The sequence below is a fragment of the Urocitellus parryii genome, chromosome 7 (assembly GCF_045843805.1).
Source record: "Urocitellus parryii isolate mUroPar1 chromosome 7, mUroPar1.hap1, whole genome shotgun sequence".
Classification (NCBI taxonomy): Eukaryota; Metazoa; Chordata; class Mammalia; order Rodentia; family Sciuridae; genus Urocitellus; species Urocitellus parryii.
The window spans coordinates 36,504,686-36,522,328 of NC_135537.1; the positions used below are offsets into that span (position 1 = coordinate 36,504,686).

At 35.9% G+C, this 17,643-nt stretch overlaps 1 protein-coding gene across 1 annotated transcript in view; it reads left to right on the forward strand.

The window, feature by feature from the left end:
- Rgs22 (regulator of G protein signaling 22) overlaps nucleotides 1-17,643 on the forward strand; it is a gene marked incomplete at its 5' end in the record, with an annotated part of 89,131 nt that overhangs the window by 35,560 nt on the left and 35,928 nt on the right. The window contains one exon of the mRNA XM_026384481.2: nucleotides 16,086-16,280. Coding sequence (XP_026240266.2) covers nucleotides 16,086-16,280 — 195 coding nt within the window. The remainder of the gene's footprint in view (nucleotides 1-16,085; nucleotides 16,281-17,643) is intronic.

Here is a 17,643-nt window from a genome sequence, read left to right on the forward strand (position 1 = left end):
AAGTACTCACTTGCTTAGCCTAAAAATGTATATTGATATTTTTATAAACATTTATCAAATATCTACTTTATGCTAGACTCTGATCTGAGCTGGGAACATGCTGGTGAACAACACACAGTTGTTGTCCCCAGAGCTCTTTCTATCAAGGCTGGAGAATGTGCTTTTTGTTGCCCACTTTTCCAGAGAGTCCTAGAAAGATCAAGAAAGACAAAGACCATGCAGCCCTTTTCCTATAAAATTTGCATTGTCTTGTCAATATTTTCCAGTGACATGTGAGCTAACTATAGGAAACTAAAACCTTGAGTGTTTATAGATTCATTTGAAAAAAAAATGTGGCATAAGAGGGGTGGTGTTGAAGATTTGTATCTGATAATAAGCTTTTTTGCTTTGCTCATTGTTATCTATTGCTTTAATTGTTTAACTCCTCTCCTACCTTAGCTTTTACAGGTCTTAAATACTTCAGGGTGGTCCTGACATTTTCATTAAAGTGCTATGAGCTAAGTGCTCCTTTTCTAGGCACTGGTGTATTTTCAGGTGCACTACAGAGCTCATTATTTCTTCACTCAGCGACAGCTTTAAGAATCAAGCTGTATTTCCTAAAAGATGAATGGGCATGGGTGAGGGGTGAAGTTGGATGGCGATAGAGTGTGGAAAGTCATGAACCTTTTTATAGCTTCATGGTAAACTTCAGTGTCTTCCTCATTACATTGTTTCTTGAGTGCTGTGCAATTACTATTTAAGCTTTGTTACCTTATTTGTTTTTGTTACCAGAGAGATGGTGTCCCAAGTAGCAGTCAGGCTTGGATTCCTGAGCACTATGAATCACTGAGCACAGAATCAGCAGGGTTCTGCCTCGCAGCCCGTTTTGTTGTGTTTGCTAGTGAAGTGGATTCAGGAAGAACAAGCACAGCAGCCAGCTTTCTGGCTTACAGTTACCCATTCATTCCTGTTCCTGTTCCTGATGTTTATAACATACCAGCGACTTGCATCCTGTCAGAAGATTCTGAACACTATAGGACTGTGGACCAGAAAAGGATCTGTAATTATTTCTGTAATTATTATCATACACAACATTTATTTAAGGTTTACTATCTGTTAGGTTCTGTGCTAATAAATTTATGTGGATACTTTTATTTAATTCTTGACAATACTAAGAGGTAGATATTAATATTACCCCCATTCTATAGATGAAGAACTGAGATTCAGAGAATCTGAATGCTTCTTAAGGCCATTCATTTCGTAATTGTTGAATGTGGAATTAGAGTTCTGACTCCAGGCCTTCTACTATCAATTTCTAAGTTGTGGCTTTCTTATTATTCACTGTCTCTACAAAAAAAAAAAAAAAAAAAAAAAAAAAAATTCTCAGTTTATCATCTTGTTTAATCTTTCATCTTAGTACCTTTATGAACATAATATGTCAGATTTCACCCTTAATATTTTTCTTCACTAGACCTATGAGTCCATTAAGACTGTCTGCTTGACTGCCTTGCAGGTAGCTTATGAAAAGTGCTCTATTAATTATTGAATAAATGAATGAACTCATGGACATGTTTATATTCAGCAACATGTTATAAATCAAATTATAGTTAATCATTGATTATTTGGATATGAACACTAGCCAGATGTTTTTATTTTTTTAAAACATCTTTGTGTAAAAATAGTTTAAGGAGCCCTCATAAACCATCACCCAGCTTCATCTATTATCCATCCTTACAGAAATACTGTGTTAATAGTCCAAATTTGTTCTTAAGAAAGAGATCTTAATAAACCTCACTGGAGCAACAGTGAAATCTTCCTGTCCCCTCTTACCTCACCAAAGTTGCTTTTTGAAACATATACGATGAAATCAATGTATAACAATTTAGAACAGATAGACACAGAATGGCTCCATGGGTCTTTACAGTACATTTAAAGAAAGAATGTTCCTGTCAAGAAGAGGAGTTGGCTAACCAGCAGCACCCCAGAAAGGAAAGTGTGACAGAGGCCAACCTTAACTGTGCTCTGAAAGCACCAAGCTGAGATGCCTACTCTTGTGAGTATCTGGTTACATTTTAGATCTGGATAGAGAGAACAACCATAGTGATCACACAGTTAACTCCCCCTCTTCTGACTTCAGGTAACCAGCTACCTGTAAACCTGTTTGTTCTTCAAGGTAGTGTGCCAGTTACTGTCAACACCCAGCATGATTGATGGTAGATTTTCTCATTGCAATCACTTGATCCTCTGGTTTATTCTATTGGTCTTGTGTGTTTGTTAGCATGGATTAGCATCTCAGTGAGATGTTTTTTTAAACCAAAAATGTTAATATAATCATGAATTTCTCATTGAATTATTTCTTGTTCATTGATTTTTTCAAGATATCACTAATTATTAGGGATTAAATAATTATATTAGTTTAAATACATGTCATGCTTTTGATAAAGGATTTTTAAAAAATAAATATTGATAAGATTAAAAAATATTTATTCCTTAGGTTGCCTTAGACTGCTTAGTAGAAATTCTTTTGTGTGTGTGCTTGTCTATTTTATTCCATCGTGTACTTAAATCAATTTTGCTTAAAATGTCTTGAGCAATGGCCCAAACCGGCCTTAAAAACCTAGTCTATTGTGTCCCTTGAGTTTATGGTTTGTTTTTGGCTTTACTTAACACGTTCTATTTTCCCCTGCTGATTTTTTATTCTGTCCAAAATGATTCAAGTTCGTTTTATTCTTTTATCCTATTGGCATTTTTTTAAAAAGTTCTTTTGCTTTGACTTCTTAGTAGGGTCTGAGCAATTGCCAGGAATTCTCAGTTCAATTGTCATCACGTTATCTTTTTGTGTGCAATTCCATCTTGTGTTGATCTCCGCAGTAGTCTGCCTTTCAGTATCAGGATGTTGCAATCCCTATCCCATCTTTAAGCTTCCTAATTGAAAAACTTAAGTTCTTCACATGGAAATCCATTTGTGGAGAGCTCCATCTGTAATTTATTCCCTTTCGGCATCGCTCCTTGGTAATGTTTTTGAGCTCCTAGTGGGATATGAGAAGTCATTAAAAATCATCATTTTTTCCTCCTTTTGCAGAAAAAAAAGTTTGGATTGCTTGAACTTGCTCATTATTTTCTTTTTCTGCCTCATATGAACTCAGATAATGTTCTGTGCCCACTAGAGCTGTGAATGGTTATGAAAACAGACTTTTTAAAATTCTTTTTCTTTTTTTTACTGAAGGAAACATTTTGTGATTTCTGCAAGTATCCTGTATCAGGGCATTTATATTCCTTTTATAAACACCTCTAAGGACTATTTTTTGCCTTTAGCATCTTGGAACATAGTTTCATCTGGTTGTTTTATATAAATTCCAAAGATAGAGTTGAGATGGTCCCACATTACTCTGCTATTTGCCTTTAAGTACATCTGTCTGCTTTTTGCTTGTTGTTACAGTGGACATCTGCTCTATTGTGCTTAAGATTATCTGTGAAGTGATTCAGGTCTCTTTGGGGTTCAGAGACTGAATACAGACCCATTAGAACCAACTGCATTTCTCTGACTGCTTTCATGTTTCTTCTTCAAAGCTGCTCCTTGTACTTTCTCAAGAGGACAAGTTAACAAGTTTTTCCCTATTACATTCTTAACCTCTTCTGACTCACTTATCAGACTGAAATTAACTTTTGAAGCTTAGCTTTACCCTTTTCTAAATAAAGACTGTTCAGAATATAAGCAGACAGATGTAAAGAAAGCATACTGGCCCTCCTTTTGTGGTTCAGAGCTTGACTCTTAACTATTAAAAGGGGTTTAACTATATCAGTATTTTTAAAAATGGATGTCAGTTAAGTGGAGTATGGAAGTAAACTGTTATAAATTGGCACATTGTGGTATGAATTGGTTTATTGTGGGACGTAGCTTTCCTCCAGTAAATATTTGAATTAACTGATGTCATTTGCCTTTTCCCTACTTTACTTCTCTTTAGTGGTCATTATAGGAAAAGAAATATATTTGCCTTTTAATCAGTGGTATGATGGTAAATGTTTAACAACCAACTATCAGGAGCTGTCCTGATTTGTAGTATTTGCTGATCTCTGGGTGTAAATACTTTACAACGTGGGTGATTTCAGACCCCAACATGTCACCAGATGCAGGGTTGGGAGAGTTGGAAAGGAGCACACCATTATATAGTCTCTTCACCTTAAGATACAACAGAGTAAATAACTTCAAGAGCATGGATAACAGTAAAACAGAATCATAGGAAGCAGTGAGTTTTGACTATTCCTTATATTCATTGTCTTTGTTTTTAATATAACTTCTTAAGTTGTAACTGTAATTTAACTTTGAAACTGAGTTTAACAACTAACTCACAAAATTCCAGAAAATTTACAAATCATCATAAGATGGAGGGAGAGAGGTAATGACAAGAGAAGTATCACTCTGTTCCTCTCTGTTTTTGAGCTTCTTCATGTTAGGACTGTAGACCCTAACCCTCCACCTTCAGAATTTTCTTCCATCTTTTAGAGACTGCTCATGCCCTTGCTTGTGCCACCTTTGGTGGCACATCATCTTTGTTCTAGAATTATTAGGTCTTATAGTTTGTTCACAATGAACTTGAGGAAGGAGCTGATGAAAAAGCTTTCTGTATTTCTGTAGCCAATGGATTCTCCGTTTTTTGTTTTGTTTTGTTTTGATTTGATTTTCCTTTAGAGTATATAAAGTAATGTCATGGGTTTTGTGAGATATCTATTTCTTCTTCCTCGGGGGCTGATGGATCTTCATTGATCCTACCCCATCAGTCTATCAGGCAGATCTCCGGTGCTTTCTACCCATAAGAAGAAGGAATAGCAATGGCACACAGCTTGATATTTCGTATATACTCTTGGTAGGAATCTTTGGAAATTACTAGAAGAATGTGAAAGATGCATATTAAAATGCCTTCTGCTGCTGTTTATCATTATAGTTAAGTAATGAGTCCAAGAAAAAATCAACTTGCTAATGATGCAGAATGCTGAAGCAAAAATGTTTTCTTCTAATCTCTGAACTACTTTAATGTTGTTGAAAATCTACTATTTAAGTTATTTTTAAATTAGCATATAATAATTTTACATATGTATGGATACAATGTGATGATTTGATATATACCTTATGCAATGAATTAATCAGGACAATCAGATATCTATCACCTCATACATTTATAATGTCTTTGTGGTGGCAACATACAAAAGAAAATCTACTTTATCCCCAATTTTAGTTAATCTGGTAATAAGATCTTCTTGATGTCCTGTAAGCCAGTATCAAGGTCTCACAACACACAGAATCTGATACATCGAATCCTCAGCATACTGAAGAGCTCATTTTAAGTCATAGAGTTCCAAAGTTTTACATTTCTCTTTCTTACTTCCAATCCTGGCCTGGTGGTGACAGCAAAACATCATGCAATCAGTGTTACCAGGCAATCATTAGAAAGACACATACACATGATCATTAAAATAAATACATCAAAAGGAAGTATGTGAAACTGTTCCATTAACATAACTAACAGCTGAAATGTAACATAACAAATCAACACATGTGCTACAACATTTGGTATTATTCTTGACTTTGCCTTTTAAGGACACAGAAATTGTTCTTGTTTTCATTGGAACACAGATGAGTGTCAAGCTGCAGCTCATCAAATGGCCCCTACTTATGGAAAAGATGCCTTCCCAAGACTGTGCTCACCTTTGGCACAAGGAAAATTACTTTGCTGGGTGCTTCTACAGCATGTGTCTACAGCATGATAATTAGAATCTTAACCCATAGCTGTCATCATTTAGTCTTTGCTACAAAGAGAAATCCAAATAACACAGACAGTAGTGGAAAATTCTTTTTCCCTTTTTTTCTATCCCTCTTTGGCATTGTTAAAAATGAGAATATAGGGCTGGGGTTGTGGCTCAGTGATATAGCACTCACCTAGCATGCATGAGGCACTGGGTTCAATCCTCAGCACCACATAAGAAACTAAATAAAATAAAGGTAATTTAAAAAATAAGAATATGTCCAGTAAGTCCATAATTCCCATTTCTGAAGTTTGTTTGTTTAAACTTCATGATGCAATAAGAAAACATTCATTAACATGGTAAAAATAAGCCTGTGATGCATTTTAATATGTTTGAAAGCTATTGAGATCCACTTCCACCCAAGAAGATGCTCAGTAACATACACTTTCAAAATGATTCTGAAAAGTTAATTGGTAATGCTGCAGTCTTGCATGCAAAATATCATAGGTTTGGAAAAAATAAAAAATAAAAGTTGGCATATGTTATATTTTAATTTGTTTGATCCATCTGCATCGTATAATGAAGTAGTATAAATAGGATATTGTCTCTAATTAATGAAGCATCTGAGATTTCCTTATGGAGGCAAAATTAGAAACATTTTTCCCTATAATGCCAACAAACTAATATGTATTAAAAATAAATAGTATTCTCCATTCAGTTCCCTTTAGAAAGAAAATATTTATTGGAACAGTGTTGTTTTTCTGTCCCACCCCATTTTTATTATTTTTGGTCTTCATTTCTCATTCTCATTTCTTCCAATTTGTTTCTCCATTCTTTTTTTCCCCTCTCCATTTCAACTCTTCCTGCTGTCATCTTTGTCTTTTCCTATTCTTGTTAGCCATCAGCTAATCTTAAGAGTTTAGCTAAAACCAGAAAATGAACTTCCAGAACTTCAAGACTGTAAAAGTTTTTTTTTTTTTTTTTTTTTTTTAAGGGAGAAGCCTTGCTTTTCTTGCTTTTCTTTCCCCCTATTTGATGCAGTTGCCAAGAAAGCGAGTCACAGGCACAGGTGTAGAGAGGTGCAGGGCAGGCCGCCCGTTCTGCGTTTCCTGATTACATAACCTTTGAGTGTCTCCAGGAGAGATGGAGTTCAGAGCCGTGTTGTGTGCAGTGCCAGGCAGTCTGATCACAGACAGGCAGTGCTTGTATCCTTTCTCAAAAACTTTCCTTCTGGGCTGTTAATGCATCGGAGGTTAATGTTTAAATTGGAAGCATGTCCGCCACAGCTGTGTATGAGTGAATCTGCTTTACTGGGAATCAGAGGGGCCAAGTGGAACATGAAGGGAGCATTTTTTTTTTTTTTCGTTGTTGTTGTCATTATTTCTTTTCTTTTTTTTTTTTTTTGAGCTACATTATTATTTCTCTGTGGCTAGAGAGGAAGAGCTGAGTGGGCAATAAAGCAACAAATACCCAGGGTATTGAAACAATGTTTTTAACCCTTAATTAGACTGTACTATTTGGGTATCATGTGATATAATTTAAATATTTCATCATAAAGTTGGTTTACATAGGCAAAAATGATTTTCATATTTATGAAGATTTTAGCTTTTAAATTTTGTTACATAATAAACACAATATGTTCATCTCTTGCATTTGTTACATGTAGTCAATTATTCACTTACAGGTTTTTCCCTTGTTTGTTAGAAAAATATATTCATATTTTAATGCCATACATAACTGAATGTACTATAAATTTACTGTGTGCTCTAAAGGACTGGCAATGGAATTCTGTTTTCTCCTTCTTACCTACTTAACTACCTTTGTCCCTACTACCCTGGGGGAGGTAAAGAGGCATGCAGAGAGCCTCAACACAAGACTGTAAATGTGTGTAATGTAAATTTGGCCTCTCAAGCCCCTTTCTAACACCTCTAGTTCCTGTGATTTTACAACATGGGTTAAGAATTGGGGAAGTTAAGGATGTAAGGATTTTGCTGGTTACCATATATCTTGAACAATGTTCTCATACACTGACTGTGAGGAAGCTACATAAATAAGTAAACAAAGTGGGAGAGCATTTATTTTTAACCAGGGAGTCTGTGAAGCTTCCAACCCAAATTCCTCATTTTAGATTCTGGCTTTTGAGAACAGCTATTCAGTTCATATGATTGGAAATTAGACAAATATCTAAATGTTTCTTAGTGAGGGGTACCCTCTGCCTTTCTATCCCATATTGTCAGCTTTCAATGTGTGTCAAGAATTTCTAGGAGCCTTGTTTTAGAGAAACTTCATAATTTTATCTAAGTAGTGGCAGTTAAATATAGGCAAACCATAGAATTTATTATCTAAATCCAGATGCTTTTGATAGTGAAAGTGGAACAGTTACTAATATGCCCACGCAGTAGGCTTAGACCATATTGAGGACACATGACTATCCTAATTATAGCTCCTTGAGTCTATGGATCGCACAGCTAAATACTATGCACAGCCCCTGTGGCTGAATGGAGCACATTGAGAGGTGGTCAGGAAGGACAGGAGCAGACAGCAGCTTGGGAACAAAACCTGGTTGTGTGGTGTTCTCGATACTGTGCTGCTTATTTCCATCTCCTAGTTTTATACTTGTTCCTGGTAGTTTCTCTTTGTTTCCTTGTTGAGATTAAATTTATAGGCCTCGACTTTGAGGAGAAAGGAAGGAAATGTGAGGGAGAGTCAGATTGTGCAGTGATGGTATGTTATTAATGAAAACTGGAAACACAAGAGGAAGGCTTGGGAGGTTAGGAAAAGTGGTTTGTTATACTCCTGAGTCATTGAGGGTCTATAGGATGTTGAGGAAGCTATTATAAGAAGGCAGCTAGAAGTAAAGTTTTCGAATTCAGGGGAAAATATCAGGTCCAAAGCTATATATATATATATATATATATATATATATATATATATATATATATATATATATGGGTTTTTTTCCACATACAGTTGACTGTTAAATCTTTGGGAATGGGTGACATTATTTACTCATTCACTCATTCATTCTACATTTAGGGTTATGATTCTGTCTTTATAAAGCTTCACTTTAAAAGTACAAGGTCAGGCTGGGATTGTAGCTCAGGGATAGAGTGCTTGCCCAGCATGTGCAAGGCACTGGGTTCTATTCTCAGCACTGCATATAAATAAATTAAATAAAGGTCCATGGGAGCACGAAGGAGGGATAGCCAAGCTAGACTTAGGAGTTTGAGGAAGCTTGAGTCCTTTGGGACAGGCCTGGCACAAGAGAATTCGAACTGTATAAACATGAACTGAGAAGAAAGTAGAGTGTGGAACTTCAGGGAGTGCCTTCTTTTAATGGGGATAGAGGAGAAGGAGTCCTCAAAGGAGCCCAAGAAGAAGTGGAAATAGTAGGGTCAAGAGAAAGTGTCAGAGAACTCAGTCAAGAAGAGCAGAGATAATCAGCAGTGTCAAAGCAACTATGGACTCAAATAGGATGGAGATTAAGGAGACAGATTATTGAACTGAGATTATGTGATTGATAGTGATCTTGGAGATCAGTTTTACTGGCATGAAAGGCAGATTGCAGTAGATTACAGAAGTGTGAACATTTTTAAAGAAGAGAGGTAGTGGTAATAATTTGAGGGCAAAACCTCAAAAGTAAGGAAATATTTAAGAATGGGAGAGTCATTTCACTTGAACAACTTTGTGGCATAAGGAAGGAAATGGAAGCAGTAGAAAGGTTAAGAGAGCAAAGCACTAAGGAAATAATCCCTGCTACCCTGTTGGAAGTTCGGGAGGAATGTGGTCAGAGCATATGTGAATGGTTCAGGCTTGGAAAGGAATCTTCCTTTGAGACACAAGAAAAACACACAGACCTAGAGGAGAGATCTTGAGAGGAAAAGTTAGGGCATTCATAGTAGTGTTTTCTTTTTTAAGTGAAGTGGGAGATAAAGACTATGAATGTGACAAAGCATAAAAGTAAAGTTGAGGGCTTTAAGGAAGATGGCAACATTTAGAAAGTGGAAATGGAATTGGTCCAAAATAAGCAAAAAGCAGCAAGCTTTGCAATCTCAGCTGAGGTTTTTTGTTTTGCTTCTTTAAGTCTCTACAATGGAACCAATTTGTCATAGTTTTTACTGGGACCTTGAGGATAGAGTTGGAAAAATTAATGAATGGTTAGGTGAGGCCCTAATTGAGTCTCTGTCACAGTGGGGAGGAATTAGAGATATTCATGTGAGTGTCATTGAAATAATTGACAGTCTTCAGTTTTGCTTGCATGTAAGTAAGAGAAGTTAGGTGATGCGTGGTTTATTTAGAGGACAGAAAGAAGCTGTGGATTGTGCTGAAGGCAAAAAAAAAACAAAACTCAGTGGGAGATCAGATCGAAAAGGAAGAAGAGTGTGATCAGAGATAGGAAATTGTGCAACTAATGTGGTAAGTGGTAAAGAGAAACTTGTTCTTAAGAAAATCATAAAGTGTGCTGGGGTTGTGGCTCAGGGACAGAGCGCTCACCTAGGAGATGCGAGGTGCTGGGTTCGATCCTCAGCACCACATAAAAATAAATAAAATAAAGGTATTGTGTCCAACTACAACTAAAAAAAAATCATAAAGTGGGGGCGGGGGAGGACTAAATGAACTCTAGATAGGGCAAAGGAGAAGAGGGGAGGGAGGGGAAGAGAGGGGAATAGGGATAGGAAAGACGGTGTTGGAATGCAATGGTCATCATTACCCTAAGTACATGTATGAAGACACGAAGGATGTGACTCTACTTTGTGTACAACCAGAGATACGAAAAAATGTGCTCTATATGTGTAATATGAATTTTAATGCATTCTGTTGTCATATTTAACAAATTCAAATTTTAAAAAAATGAATGGATAAAAAATGTGGTATATATATTCAATGAAATATTACTCAGCTTTAAAGAAGAATGAAATTATGCCATATGCTGGTAAATGGATGGAGTTGGAGAATATCATGCTAAGCAAAATAAGCCAATCCCAAAAAACCAAAGGCCAAATGTTTGATATGTGGAAGCTAATTCACAATAAAGGGTGGGGGCACTAGAAAAGAAAAAAATTACTTTAGGGCTGGGGATGTGGCTCAAGTGGTAGCGCGCTTGCCTGGCATGCGTGCGGCCCAGGTTCGATCCTCAGTACCACATACAGACGAAGATGTTGTGTCTGCCAATAACTAAAAAATAAATATTAAAATTCTCTCTCTCTCTCTTTCTCTCTCCCTCTCTCACTCTCTCTTTAAAAAAAAAAAGAAAAAATTACTTTAGATTTGGTAGAGGGAAGTGAAGGGAGGGGAGAGGAGGGGATTTGGGGGATACAGGAAGGATAGTAGAATGAAACAGACTTTTTTTTTACTTTATGTATATATTTTGCTTGCATGACCAATATGATTCTACAACATGTACACTCAGAAAAATGTGAAATTATACCCCATCTATGTATGATATATCAAAGTTTATAAATGCATCCTGTAATGTATAACTAATAAAAATGAATAAATAAAAAAGAAAAAGAAAATCATAAAGCAAAATTCGAGAAAGTAAAAAAGCCCAGGCAACTGGACACAACTGCGTATGGCAACTTGGTACACAGTGTCCACAAAGGTAGGGTCATAACGGGATATGTATATACTGCGCATAGTCTCTCATGGGCCTCATGGTAGCAGTAGGTGGTGGGCATAAAACAGGAGTGAAGGCAAGATGGGGAACAAAAGAGAAGGGAATAGATTTGGGTTCCACCAGAAGCCAGCAGTCATCATTTCTGTCACAATTATCCTAGTCACCATTTCCACATCTGCACAATTTTGCTCTCTTCAATGTTCCCAATTTTTTAAAATCAAATGAGTTATTTTGACTTCAATTAAATAAATTTATATGCAGCATGTCAAATCTTTTAAAATTATAGCTTTGAATGTAGCTGACCCAAAGACAAAGATGTTGTTTTATTTTGCCATTTAGAGAATATTCCTGTTCAAATTTAACCTGACTTCTGAATTTTAATTAGTGACCTGGGTTATTGAATTTCCTTTGAGATGACTTTGGAATTAATGGAGCAAATTATATATATATATATATATATATATATATATATATATATATATATATTTTTTTTTTTTTTTTTTTTTTTTTTTTTTTCTAGTGCTGGGGATTGAGCCTGGGGCCTCATACATACTAGCAAGCACTTCTGGTACTGAGCTACTCTTTTAGCCCAAGAGACATTTTTAAATGTTGTTAATTTGGTAATTTGAACTTTTAGTTTCCTAATGTCCCTAAGTATGACATTAGTTTAACTTATGCACTTTAAAAAACTTAACAATTTAGGACATATTTAAGAATAGATTTTAATCTGTTACAATCCTATCTTGTTAGGTTTATAATAAAGTAAGGACTAGTCAATTTTATAAGTCAGTCTCCTAAAACCCTCCCAAAATTAGAAAAAGAAATATTTCTATATGAAATGTGTATGTGTTGTGTGTGTGTGTGAAACAACTTTAACTTTAAATATTATAAAATTGTTCAGTAAGAGTATGGTTCGCTTTGGGCTACTATACCTAACTATTTCTAGGAAAGGAGGTTTTTGGTTTTCAAAGTTACAGAAACCGTAGATTACTTAACTAACAGAACTTCTAGAATGGCTCTTAGCGTCTCTTCCCTGTATTTCACAGCACTCAAGGAGAGCTCTTCTCTGCTACTGTTCAAGCCTCATCTTTTAACCACTTTAAAAATTTTGAAAACTGTCAGTTAATTTTCCCTCTCACAAACCTCATTAATGTTATTTAAAGACCTTAAGTATTCTTTATATTCCTAGAAAATTTCAATAAATGACTGAAATTTCCTTTCTCTTTTATCATCTTGAAGCTCTTCAACATCTGCACTAATGACCTAGATCCTGCTTATCCATCTCCAATGTCTCTTAACTTTATTTCTCTTCAGTTTACTATAGAGATGGCCATACATTGTCATTTGCAACTACTCAGCTCTAAGTATTTGAACTCTGAAGTTCTCCTTTTGGATCACAGTTTTGCTTTGAGTCATTAAGCTGTCATTCAACCACTTAGCAAAGGTTTGTTGAGTGCTTGTCACATGTTGAATTGTACAGTGCTCCCTTTTAACAGCCCTCCATTCCTCTACCTTATAACTTCTAGCTCCTTGATATTCTGATTTTTACTTTATGTACTTTGCTAGTTTATTTTTTATTGATTTATCCATTTATTTGACAAAGATGAGAAACACTAAATGAATTTAAGGATATATTAATAAAAATTACCAGAATTTAAACATGCACAGAAATAGAAAAAAGGAATTAAAAGTGAATTTCACAAAGAAAAATAAAACACAGGATTTAAAACCTGGAGTACTGCAGCATATTGTATGGCAGTGACATAAATTATTATCAAAGTGATTATCAAAAATCAAAAGATAATAAGTATTGGTGAATATGGATTAATGATAACACTAAAACACTGTTACAAATGTAAATGGCACAGTCATTATGGAAAACAGCATAGAAATTCCTGAAAAATTAGAACTAGAGCTACCATTGGATCCAGTAAATCTATGTAAGGTCAGGCAGCAGCGACCAAAAGGAGGCAGATTTTAAAAGGCCACTGAACGAGGCTTTATTGAGATTTCGCTCCCAGGCAGAACTCTTAGACTGACAGAATGGGTCTAAGTAGAAGCGCTGGAGGCTCCATGGGACTGGAATTCTTATTGGGGTTAGAGTCCCTTGGCCTACTGAAGTTGTTGTTGGTGGTGGTGGTGGTAGTGGGAGCTGGCTAAGATCCAGGATTGGCCTGGGGACCCCGCTGATTGACAGGCGGTTCCGTCAGTGCCTGATGGGTGTTTTTTTCGCGTTCTTGTGTTGCTTGGTGCTTTGTTCCTCAGCCACCTCCACCTAACCATCTACTTCTGTGTATTTATTTGTTTATTTTAATTAATTTATTTAGTATAATTAGGTATATATGACAGCAGAATGCATTTTTATTCATTGTACACAATTGCAGCATTTCTCTGGTTGTACACCATGTTGCATCGTATCATATGTGCAGTCATACATGTACCTAGGAGAATGATGTTCATCTCATTCCACCATCTTTCCTGCCCCCATGACCCTTTCCCACTCACTCCTCTTTGTCCAATCAAAGTTCCTCCATTTTTTTTCCCATGCCCCTCTCTCCCCATGATGGATCAACATCCACTTATCAGAGAGAACATTCGGTCTCTGGTTTTATGGGATTGACTTACTTTGCTTTAAATGATATTCTCCAACTCCATCCATTTACCTGCAAATGCCATAATTTTATTCTCTTTTAATGCTGAGTAATAGTCCATTGTGTATACAGTTTTTTTATCCATTCATCTACTGAAGGGCATCCAGATTGGTTCCACAGTTTTATTTGCTTTCCTATTTTATTGTAGATCATTTCACTTGCCCTTTAACCAGCACCTTTAATCCTTTTTTTACTTGAACCTCACTTCATTTGACCTCTTTTAGTATTGTGTGTCTTCTCTATGGATTTGGTGCAATTCAATAGTGGTTTATGGGATCTATTCTGCCAAGAACAGTTGGAGATTCACAGATGAATAAGTTATAGTCTTTTCCCTCAAGCATCTGAGCCCAGAAGAGAGGACACATAAGTACTTCATTGCAGTATAGTGTGGTGGACATAGAACATATGGTCTTAGGAGGAAAGCAAAAGCTTCCTAGAGGAGGAGAAATCCATGTAAGTTTTTAATTTTTTTAAAACTGGAATTTATCAAGCAGGCAAAATGTACAATAGGCTCAATATTCAAGATTGATGGAGCAATATGTATAATGATATGGAATGGTGGACCTGCAAGATTAAAGGAAATTACAGAAAATTTGGTATTTGAGTATAAAGTTTGAAAGGCAATTCATGGAAGATAAGCATAAAAGATTGTATAGGCAGTCACTGGAGATCTCACTTGTAATATGTAGCTCTGTTGTAGCGTTTATCATACTGTATTCCACAGTGATTTTTCATCTTCATGTCACTACCAAGTGGGCTTCTTCAGGGCAGGCACTGGCCCTTATTCATTAACCTTTGCATACATAACACCTAGGCAAGTGTCTAAAACATAGTAGATACTCAGTAAATGCTTGTGTTATTAGTGTGGACTCTTTAAAACTTTTTAAAGATTTTTAAAATTCGAGCTCAGTGGCACACACCTGTAATCCCAGCTACTTGGAAGGTTGACACAAGAGGATTACAAGCTCAAGGGGAGCCTGGGCAAAATAATATAAAAGGGTTTGGGATGTTGCTTAGAGGCAGAACACTCCTGGGTTCAATCCCTGCTAACACACACACGCACACATACACACACACTCAAATATATGTGATTTTTCTGAGTTGAGTCTAGACATTGTAAGAACCTTTTTAAAAATATTTTTTAGTTGTTCATGAACTTTTCTTATTTATTTATTTATATGTGGTGCTGAGAATTGAACCCAGTGCCTTACACATGATAGGCAAGCACTCTACCACTGAGCAACAACCCCAGCCCCAAATAGACATTCTTAGACACTCTATTTTTAAACCTGATGTTCAGGATATGGCATATCTAGTACATAAAAAATTTTACAAATAATATGTTATCAGATTTCTTCTCAGATATAAATATTATTGATAGACAAGACCAATGGGTAGAACAGAATAGATGTCTAAGGCAGGTTGGTTAAAAGTTCTTTGTATATCTTCCCATTTACTCATATCCCCTTCCTGTACCTCCTCCAGAACGTAGGACACCACATGAAATATTTTATGACAAAAGGGATAATTAGAAGACTCATAAAACTCTGTAGCTCAGGGAGGGCAAGAGGTCTGTTTGGTATCTAGAGTAGAAGACTAATAATAGTCAAAATTTCAGTCCTCGTGTATTCTTGCCTCTTGTTTCCAAACAGGCAATTTGGAGCTGGGGCAGAATGTCTGCCTTGCATACACAAGGCCCTGGTTTGATGTCTAGTTCTACCAGCAAAAGAGCAGAGGGAGGCATTTCAAATAACTGTGGAAAGTAGAAAATGTTGTGAATATAAAGGAAAAAAAAGGAGTCTTATAACCTTGAATCAATCATTATAGTACCTAGTAAATCTTCAGAATTTTGTCAGCTAAGAGAAATTGGCAAATTGCTAACCACCAATGAAAAAATAGAAAAATAAAAGAAAACCCCAATTCTTTGGGTAACACATTGCTTTGTCTTTTGTAGTCTTAAGTAGTCTTTCCCTTTCAGGGAAAGACTCACTTGAGCTTGTTTGCCTTCTCTTGCTGCTTTTTAAACGCCTTTGCTGAGGATGCTAACCACTGTGGTTTCTCCCAATATCCTCTCATTCCTTCCCATCCTCCCTTAGTATATTTTTGCCACTTATGTTGCTCCATCGGCCACTCTTGACATTGGACTCCAGCAGGAAAAGAAGAGAGACATTTACAAGAAAATACAACCACCATTTGAAGACCTCTTTGACACAGCAGAAGAGTACATCCTCCTCCTCCTTCTGGAGCCCTGGACCAAGATGATGAGGTCAGACCAAGCTACTTACAGAGAGGTATTGTGGCTCTGATTAAGGTGTGAACCTTTCCAATTTACTACACAACTAATGATAAGCAACACGGCTAACTCACAAGAGAAAAACTGAAAAAAAGAACTCACATGGGCCCCAGATTTAGAGTTAAGATTTGTGTGGTTCCAAAGTTGGGCAGGGAAAATATTTTATTAACTTAATTTTGTGCCATTTCCCTCTTGTCTCCTAACAAAAATACTAAAATCTCTATCATTTTTTTTGTTCCCTGTACAAATATGTCAGAAGAGGGAAATTTGAGTTCTGATTTTCTGTGAAGCAGCAAAAGATTCATGGTAACATACTAGCTTTGTCCCATCTTGTCAAGTCTCAGCAGTGGCCTTAATTCTGATTAAGGGAAAAAGCCTGTTTCATTTAATGCTCGATGAGTTATATGAATATTATACCCATGGAAAGTATAAATGTTTCCTATGTATTGTGAAAAGCAGGTCCTTTGACTTCAGTGCTTCTATTTTAAAGCATCCCCAGATATTTAGGTCAGAGTGTTTTGTTAGATAAAAATTTCAACACACTTTTTTTTTTCATTCCAAAAAAAGATTATTTTAATTTTTGGTACTTGAACATTTTCATTATTCTTATTGGTGAGTGGAGGAATTTTCTTTAAATATTTATTTTGAATCACAAATTAAAACCATGCTTAGATATTCTTATGTTAATGCATGCACTGTATGCTTGAGGTGATTTAAGGTGGAACTCTGCTTTTTACTGCTATTCTTTATTCATATTCACTCAGCAACTTGTTAGATAGTCATGTCTTCAATCAGGAGGGGTAAGTTAGGTGATGATGGCAAAATTAATACCAAAGCACCTTGAATGGAACTATACTGGACAAGCTTGAGATTTACTAAATTCAACAACGAAAATAGATTTTTCACTCCTGATTTCTCTCTTTTTTTTCACTCCTGATTTTTCTCTTAAAAATTAGCATAACATTGTTTCTACTACAGAAATATATATATATACTAACTAGGAAAATTAGAAGATTATAAAATCTAAAAAAGTTCTCTCTAATCAATTTTTAAAATCTGTACTCTATTGGGTAGAGGAAGGGTATTGTATAGGATATCCTGCAGTGGTAAAAAAGATTTGGAATATAACTAACTTCCCCAAACCCCAAATCTTCGACATTAGCAATGATACAGGACAAATTACATACCGGTTTTTATTTATTTATATATTTGTAGTTGTAGATGGACAGAATGCCTTTATTTTATTTGTTTGTTTTTATGTGGTGCTGAGGATCAAACCCAGTGCCTCACATGTGCTAGGCAAGCGCTCTGCCACTGAGCTACAGCCCCAGCCCTCCATCCTATTTTTAATATATGGAAAA